Here is a 9,358-nt window from a genome sequence, read left to right on the forward strand (position 1 = left end):
GGTAAGGCAGGTCGGATCTGTTTCGGTCGTAGGATCACTCAGAGGCATATGGGAGTGCGTGGGATCACAAAGAGCCTAGATTCAACAAGCCACCTATAGGCCTTGTACGAAAGGATATCAAAAGTCTACAGAGCTAGCTACAGGGAGTGTCTCAATATATACCTATCCTAGTCGGGTCCGAATTCGGATCCGACCTCGGGCGAATGGCTGATGAAGGGCGGCAGGTACTTCCTCCGATCCGGCTCTGGGATTGGCTCAATACTTGGCGAAGTTGTAACATCGTTACTGTAATGGGCGGGCCCAACGGGCCGAGCGTACGACTACTTACGCCATCCATAGCCAAAAAGGCAGTAACAAGACTTCAAGCTTCTTGAAGTCTAGGTAGTCGTATAGATATACTCGATCACACACACACTTTAGGCGTAGCCTCTTACAGTTACAAACCTCCTCTTCTAGCTTATTTAGGCGCTTTAAATTTAGTTCGCAGTCGCGTTAAAAGCGCTTTCTAGCGCGTTAGTCTTAGAGAGTAGTTTAAGGCACGTTATAAATAGAAGTAGCACGTCTTTAGCTTTAAACACGTTGCGATTAGACGTTAAAAAAAAGCAAGTTAAAGATTAGATTTAGAATAACGTGGTTCATAAGCGAGCGGACACCCCAAGCGAGCGGACACCTCCCCACTAGCGCGTTAACTTTAATACGTTATTACAGCCTTTTATTATAGTTAATAAACTATTGCAATATACTAAATTAATTATTAGAATTGCTATTATTACTTGCACTATCTATCTTAACTACGCAGGTACGAGCGTTGTGTCTAGTCTGCTTGCAACGCCCGCACCGCCGCTCTCCTCGCACCCTCTTTAACGCACTCTTACTATTACTATAACTGCTACCTGCCTATTTAGCTAATACTTTTTGTACTTTGCCTATAGTAAGAGTCTCTTCTATCTATACGTATCGCCGCTTGCGGCTTTTACGCTTATTTAACTTGTTAAGAGCCGCTTAAAGCGTACCTATTTCCTCTATTATAAGCGTTATTTTATGTACTATTTGCTAGGCCCCCTTACTTAGCTACGCGATCTACTTAGTAAGTAAATTAGTAGAAGATCTATAGCGTTTTCTTACGCTCTCTTAAATAAGACTAATTTAAGACTTAACTTCGCGCGCGTTGCGTGGTGTCTGCGCCTGCTAGGCAGCTACCTGTTGTGGTAATTAACAAGGTGTCTGCACTACTACATTAAGCTTAGATAGCACAGCCTGTAGGTCGTGTAGGACTAAACCAGCACCTCTAAAGCTAGCTTAGATATTCTCCTTTATAATAGACTGCTTAAAAGCAGCCTTAAAGGCTAGTAGGAAGGTTTCCTTGCTAATATAGTAGGTGCAGTTGCGTGCTAAGCCTAAAACAGCGTCACTATACTTGCGCTTCAATAGCGAGAAGCAGGCGACGTTAAGGGGCTGCAATAGGTAAGACGAGTGTGGAGGTATGTAGAGAAGAATAATATTCTTCTCCTTGCAAAGATCTTGAAAATTAATAGAGCAGTAGCTCTTATAGCTGTTAATAATAAGTAGTTAATACCTACTTATAGTATGCCTCTTTATATAAGTATTAAAGTGCTCTAACTAGGCAAGACTAAGCTAATTATTCGTCTAGCTATTAGGACTAACTTTAAGAACCTAGTTAGTAGGCAAATTCTTAAACTAGACGTTAATAAGCACCTTACCCGCAAAAACAACAAAGGGTGGTATCTAGCGACCTAATGCGCCCACGCCTTAGATTATAGTAACCTACTTATAGTTGCCTAGCTATATCTGCTTCTTTTTCCTATATCTTTTTAAGCCTATAATTAATAACTATAATAAAATCTTGCTTATTATAAAGCTAGTTTTGTTAAAGTTATAGATATTGTTGTCTATAATACCCTACTTCTACTTTGCTGCCAAGACTAAGTTAAACTAGCGCTAGATAGCCACTAGGTCTTTGTAGGTGGCTCGCTAGTGATTATAGGGACAGCTCTAGCGCGTATAGAGCTTAGTAGTCTGCCTAATAAAGTTGTTAACCTAGTTCTTGCTAACAGGGTTGCTACCACGCTCTTTTAATAGTTTATTAGCTATGGCTTAAACCTTAGCCTTTGTAGGCGCAAATCCTCGCGTAGACTCTTTAAGAATACGCCTAATAATAGCCTCCTCTTCTAGCTTATTTAAGCGCTTTAAATTTAGTTTATAGTCGCGTTAAGAGTGTCTTCTAGCGCGTTAGTAAAATAAAGTTATTTAAGGGACGCTATAGATCTTAGTAGCACGTTTAACACTCTTTATACGTTAGGAATTAATATTAGAAATAGCAAGTTAGATATTAGCTTTAGAAAAAGTTTGTTAAATCTAATGTAGTTAAGACATAACGCGTTGTAATATGAACGTCGACGCGCTGGTGGGGAGGTGTCCGCTCGCTTGGGGTGTCCGCTCGCTTATGAACCACGTTAGATTAACAAATAATTATGTAGTTAAGACATAACGCGTTATAGTGTTAACGTCGACGCGCCGGTACAAAGTGGCCGACTCGCTTATGAACCACGTTAAAGGGGAAGTAGGTAGAAGAATATGTTTCTAATGTCCTAGAAATGTAACTGAATCGCTGCGCAACCCCTTAAGGGTGGCGCCTGTTCAGGCCGTCGGATCTAGCAACAATTTGACTGAGAATGAAAATTTCCAGAGGGCTTAGTATTCAGAAATGCTAAGGCTGTAGTTGCTTACAGCCAAGTGTGGTAAACTACTAGGTTTCCACATCGCAATCTATTTTCTCCGTTATTTCCGTCAATTCCCATCCAAATCAGATTGTCCATGACTCATTTTATAGCCCCACAATAGGTCTACGAAGTCATACCCCTCATCTTTCGCGGAAAAACAGAAAATCATAATCATAATAGGTCTACCAGTACCGTATGTTAACTTGTTCTATAGCTGTAACATTCAAGAGGTTGTCAGCCTACTTACGTCTAGAACACGTAGGTCTCTATGTAGAGCTCCGAACTAATATAATAGCTCTATTGTGAATTTAAAGAAAAACTGTATGATTGTAAGTTATACAGCTACTCTAGAGCTATATAACAAGCTATGGATCGTCAGATTTGGATGGGGATTGACAGGGATATTGTAAGTAGAACGAGATCCCAATGTGGAAACCCGTTTACCAGTCTATCTGCACGTCGCAAAATTGCTGTTTCCCGAATGTCATGTCTAAAGATGGTGTATGAAACGCCTATACCCAGTATATACGACCATAGCCAAAGTAGATTACCGGGTCCCGTTTCGCTCCCCATACGTAGAAATCTTTGTGCGGCAGATTATTAGTCAGGTGGGAGACCACTGGCGAATCCCTGCTGTTGTATGTTTTTTGTTTTTTTTGGCACGTGTATCTGGCTCACGTGACCCTACATGGTGTATCTACTCCAAGTAGCCTTTGCTTCTACTCTTGCAACTAATGCAGGATTTAATGCTCAAAATGCGAGATAACATTTTTGTGCTGCGCACCAGACACGGGCATCCTCGGCAGCACGTGATAGAAGCGTGTGCGCCAAAGCGTCAGTGCGAGCACGCGACGAGCACGAGTACACCAGTGCGGGCCGAGCCTGCTGGCGTCCACGGCCCGCCGAGTGTTGCTGCAGTCCATGACCTTGTGACTCTTGTATCTTTCAACTCTCTATTTCACTGCTTCCTCATCTCGCTTTCAGGCGCCAACCTCCAAAACCCGCTTCGATTTATGCACGTAAAATGACCATCTGGCTAGGTTGGAGAAGCGGGGGGACATGGCATGGCAGTGTTGTGCTCGGTAGTACACGAGACGTACGGGTCGAGCCGCAAAGAGTTAGTGAGTGGGCAATCAGGGAAGAGAGTAAAAGCAGATGAAAATAGAAGCCGGCCGTCTAGGGTCCAATGGGGAAGTAAATGCGGAGAGGCATTGGTATCGCTCGGGGGGCGCAAGACCGGGGCAGGTGGCTTACGTGCAGCGACAGTGGGCCGACGGCAGCTCCGCTATTGCAGCTGTTCGCCGTGTCGGCATATGCGTTCAATTTGAATGGATGCCATGTGCAGGATTTCCCGACTGGGATCACGGCGCAAAGCACGACGATTGGTACGAGTGATTGGACGCCTTGCCAATGGGCAGAGCAATTATCGCGTGGCAAGGCTGAAGTGTGCAGGTGCATCCTTCGGTCACCGAAGTCGACATTAGGCGCAATCTCAGTCGTGACGGGATATAACGATAAGTGACTTGCCACTGTTGCAGAGCCAGCTACGCAAGACACCATGGCGGCAACGACTCCAGCAATTCCTCTCCCAACGGGCCCTGGAGGCATGCCAGGCGAAATATGGAACTTGCCTGCGCTTCCACCGCCTCCGGGCCAAAAGTCGAATTTCGTCAACCCGGATTCCCGAGACACCGAGCTGATCGTCATGAATGCCGTGTTTCTGAGCGCGACAGCCGTGGCAGTGGTGGTGCGTTTTGTCGCACGCCGGAGTGCGAAGGACGTGGTGGGCTGGGATGGCAGTAAGACTGCAAGATTCGTATTGGTGGTATTGTTGCTGATATCAGACAGTCATGTGTATTATTGCGACGCTCGCATCGGCTGCTCATAGCGGACTTATGATCTCCGGTAAGTAACAGCCGCGTTGTCCTGCTACGACTTGTGCTAATGGACCAGATCTCGACATTGGCTACGGCAAGCACTTGTGGGATATCCGCGCAGTGACGTTGACGCGCCCAAATCTTTTGGTACTTGTCTCTTGCACAGTCTATCCATTGGTATCTAACGTTTCGTAGAGGCTCAACCAGCTATCCGCGCTGTACATCATCGCCATTTGCTTTGCCAAACTGTCGGTCTTGCTACTTTACTTTCGATTCTTCCACGTCGTCGACTTTACTCGCCATCTCATTTGGTTCGGCATCTTCTTTACCCTTTTCTCGTCTGCGGCATTCATGGGCCATGAGATTGCGCAGGCTATGCTGTGCATGGGTATCTCCGCCGTGACAAACAGTTTCTGCCAAGCAGTCAACAAAGTCGTTGTGATCCAGGCAGCCGTCAATGTCTTACTCGACTTTTACATTCTGGCCATTCCGCTCCAGCAAGTGTACAAGCTCAACATGAATTTTCAGAGGAAGCTGGGAGTTGCTGCTGTCTTTGGAGTCGGTCTTGTGTGAGTCAACACCCTAGGCTTTCATCTCAAGCGAAACTAATAGCAAACAGGGCGTGTATTGTCAGTGTAGTGCGGATGGGGTGGTCAATCAGAAACTTGAACGAGTCAGATCATTTCTGGGCTGCTGTCCTGACGTCGGAGATGACGATTGTTGAGATCAATACGGTCATCATCGCGCCGTGTCTTGTCTTCGCGCCCGCTTTTGTCAAGCGCAGCAGAAGCGGACTGTCGAGTCTTCGGACACGACTAGTCAGCAGCGGGCAGAGGACACCATCGAAAGACTCGCTGTCAGTCATATACGAGGGACCACACGACGAGATACGGAAACCCGAAGTCGTTCCGCTGCAGTTTGTCACAGCGACTGAAGGCTACGTGGAACCCAGGAAGCCTGACTCCGTACACAGTCGGTAGATATTTGCGATACCAGTTGCGCTGGAGTTGGCTTTGAATGGCGCCATGTAGATGTAAATTGAGCATATTTACGAGCGCTATAGTCCGAGTTGTCATGTGACCATGTGCCAACATTGCTGGGTCTGTTAAGTCTGTCTTGATCTTGTCTGGCATCCAACATCAACTACTCAGACATGAGAAGCAAAACAGCCAGCTACATCGTGGCCATGGAGCACAAAGACTCGACTGCCACCCCGGCTGCCACAGCCTCGGTCATGTGCAGGCTTGGGGACACGCGGCAGCTCGATTACGAACAATGCCCGTCCATCGAGGCAGATTCCATCAACGACACGCTGCCGTCTAGTCTGGCAACCTTGCTACCACTGCGGCTTACTTAGCACTCGACATGCGCTTGTCAGCTTCCGGGGGGCAAGGCGGCCCCCACAAGGCCAATGGCAGGCAACATGCCTTGAACATTGGCGTTGAGCCCCGCCCCACGACAGCACTATCAAACAGCGTGTCGGTAACCAATGTTGCACGGCAGCAGAGAGCATGCAACCCACTTGTCGGCCAGGATGCGGTTGCGAGTAGCTTATCGCGGATATTGTTGCATGCATTTAGCCTGTATCTGCTGTGTCTGCGCCACGCACATTGGCGTCCCTCCGCGGCGCTTCGAGCAACACCCCCCCACCAACCTTCTATTTTCCCATGCACATGTGCATCGACACACGCGAAGGATGCGCTATCTGCTTCCGTCCACGCCTCTCTCTGCTCTACGTACATGTCCGCTCCATGGGTGCCAGGCGTCGTCGGCTTCAATGTAACTTTGGGTTGGGATACGTAACAATTGTGGTTTCGGGTAAGGGAGCACCTAGTGTAGGTAGTGTTGCCTGGAGGCGATGCGTGTGAAAGGGGCTACTGAACCGCGCCACACCATCGTACGATTTGCTGTGATTCGGCATCAACAAACACTCTCGCTTTGCTTCAGACTCTCCATGTAGCGGTATCCCTTTCTCTTCACCTTCGCCGCATTGCTGCTCGCGTTTGCTAAAAGGTCGCTTCTCCGCTCACCAACAAACCCTTGCTTTCGATCCCACAAACTCCACAACCACCCCACCACTGTACACAGAGCTACATCATCAATCGCCCTCCATCGCCTTCATTATGAGCAACAGCAACCTCGAGGGCCCAGTTCTCATCTTCGGTGGCTGCGGCTTTCTTGGGCACCACCTTGTCCGCGAGTTTGCTCGCGCGACCCCGAATACCAAGGTCGCTGTCGTCGATGTCAACACTGAGCGCAATCGAGACCCAAATGCCACATACTACACTGCCAACATTACCAAGCGCGATGAGATAGCCAAGGTCTTCCAGGAAGTCAAGCCGCAGGTTGTGCTCCACACAATTTCGCCCAACCCTTTCGAAATCGACCACTCGCTGCTGGAAAAGGTCAATGTCATTGGAACCAAGAACATTGTCGACTGTGCCAAAGAGGTCGGCACTGTGCACGCACTCGTGTACACATCGAGTTCGTCGGTCGTACACAACCAACGCCAGCCCCTGGTCGAAGCCACCGAAGACCTGCCGGTTCTCTTCTATCCCGACCAGCCGGAATTCTACTCGCACACCAAAGCACTCGCTGAAAAGACGGTTCTCGAGGCCAACCGCGAAAACGGAATGCTGACGGCGGTCGTGCGGCCCGCAGCCCTCTACGGGTCTGGCGATGAATCCATGACGACCAACATGACCAAGCAGGCTTTTACCGGCCACGCCAACATCCGTGTCGGCAACGAGCCATACCTCTACGACACGTGCTACGTGGAGAACTGCACAAACGCACAGCTGCTGCTCGTGAAGGCGCTCCTCGAAGCCAGCGCCTCTGCACCACTGCCCGCCGACAAGAAAGTCGAAGGCGAAGCCTTCTTCGTGACCAACGACGAGCACATTCCCTTCTGGAGCCTCTCGCGCCTAGTTGCCGACATCATGGGAAAGCCGGTCAAGGACAAGCAGGTCAAGCAAATCCCCATCTGGCTCATGAAGGCCATTGCTTTCACAGGTTCATGGCTCTACTGGATCTTCTCGCTCGGCCGCAAGCAGCCCGTGCTGACGCCCTGGGTCGTCCGCCTCACCACCATGGAGCGCACCATTTGCATTGACAAGATCAAGGCGCGTCTCGGCTACAAGCCCTCGTTTTCCAATCGCCAGGGCTGGGAAAAGGCGCTCGAGTGGTCGTTGCCCAAAGTACAGGCTGCGGCTAAACAGGGCTGAATGAGCTTTAGCACAACTCCTACTGCTACTGCTACTCTGCCAACTTCCCCAGCATACTCCAGGCTGAGCCTAAAAATAAAGTTAAACCCCAGTATCATGTACTTTTATATCCGCAGAATTCAAAACATCACCACCGTCACCGTCATCATCATACCACCAGGCAGGCATCCAAGTATCCAAATCCTCTTTTTTTAAAAGAATATATATATATATATATATACCAATCATATTCTCCCCGTACTTGAATACGTACTAAACCTGTGATATGTGCTCATACCCACTTTTTCTCCTCCTCGCATGTACAACCCGATCAATCAATCAATCAATCAATCAAATCACATCCATCCATCCAATCCATCTTCTCAGCCCCCATATCCCTCAAACAGAAAGAGAGAAAGAGAGCAAAAAAAAGGGCCCGGTATATCACGCCAGCCAACCAACCAACCAACCAACCAGTCACCCCTTTCTCGCACCACACGAGCAACATTTCTCATACGAGGCCAGCAAAATACACTAACAAAGCGGAGGGGGGGGGGGTTAGTTTTGAATCCACCCCCGGAATGAGTGTAACGGGGGCAAATCCAAGTCCAAGTTCGGGGAGTGGGGGAGGGGTGTGTGGGAGGAAAAAGTGTGGTGGGGGGCCAATACCGGGCTATGGGTAACGGGGTATGGGTATGGGTATGGGTATGTATGTGTGGGTGTGGGTGTGGGTGTGGGTGTGGGTGTGTGTATGGGTGTGAGTAAGAAGTGAGATGTGAGAAACAGGCAACTGGCTTGTTTCTGACGTAAAGATAGCATACAGCACACTACAGCACATTTGCTCACCCGCGCCTCTTTTTTTTTTACAGACTCGCTGCCTACACTGTGCAGTGCAGTGCTGTGCTGTGCTGTGCCCATACCTACATCCAGTAGCAGACAGGGCAGGCAGACAGGGCTAATTATCTATGTTTAGTCTGTAGAGCGCTACTTGTGTATGTGGGGGTACAGTACGGCATGATATAAAAAAGGGACAAACTCCCCATCGCAGTTTTTTTTTGGAATCTCCACTCCATAATATCTCCCCCGTATTTATTTATTCATTTATTTTTTTCTTCTTCTTCTGCTTCTGCTTCCAAGAACAAGGAAAAATGCATTTTCTCGCGCTTTGCACGGGGTTTGTGTCGCTGCTGCTAGCACATTATTTTGCGTATTATATTGTACATGTGGTTCGGGTTGCACGCAAGAACAGTAGCAGTGGCAGCACGGCAAAGTTGGCTCCTCCATGGCTGCCATATGCGATTCCCGGGCTGGGCCACAGTTTGTATTTCATGACGGAGCCGTTTGTGCTGTTGAAAAACTTGAGGTACGTATGATTGCCATTACAGAGTCCCGGAAAAATCGCCGTTTGTGTTGACAACAAGTCTAGATATCCCGTTCGCCTTCGCCTGCCTGGTATGGATCCCTTCCTGATCCAGGGCGTGGACAATGTACGCCGGCTGCTAAAAGCAGCGTCGGATACCAACCCTGCACATGCACA

The 9,358-nt window shown here is 48.5% G+C and overlaps 2 protein-coding genes across 2 annotated transcripts; both read left to right on the forward strand.

The window, feature by feature from the left end:
* Positions 1–4,299: 4,299 nt before the first annotated feature.
* Positions 4,300–5,598, forward strand: SETTUDRAFT_28509 (uncharacterized protein; the record flags this gene model as incomplete). The annotated part of the gene is made up of 5 exons (XM_008027889.1): positions 4,300–4,540; positions 4,590–4,646; positions 4,695–4,765; positions 4,814–5,187; positions 5,238–5,598. 5 exons carry the CDS (start codon positions 4,300–4,302, stop codon positions 5,596–5,598), a joined length of 1,104 nt encoding a protein of 367 aa, XP_008026080.1.
* Positions 5,599–6,704: 1,106 nt separating this feature from the next.
* SETTUDRAFT_169252 (uncharacterized protein) lies at positions 6,705–8,094 on the forward strand. The gene has a single exon (XM_008027943.1). The coding sequence runs from the start codon at positions 6,742–6,744 to the stop codon at positions 7,840–7,842; it is 1,101 nt and encodes a 366-aa protein (XP_008026134.1). The 5' UTR covers positions 6,705–6,741; the 3' UTR covers positions 7,843–8,094.
* The last annotated feature ends 1,264 nt before the right edge of the window (positions 8,095–9,358 follow it).

Source organism: Exserohilum turcica (assembly GCF_000359705.1).
Source record: "Exserohilum turcica Et28A unplaced genomic scaffold SETTUscaffold_21, whole genome shotgun sequence".
Taxonomy (NCBI): Eukaryota; Fungi; Ascomycota; class Dothideomycetes; order Pleosporales; family Pleosporaceae; genus Exserohilum; species Exserohilum turcicum.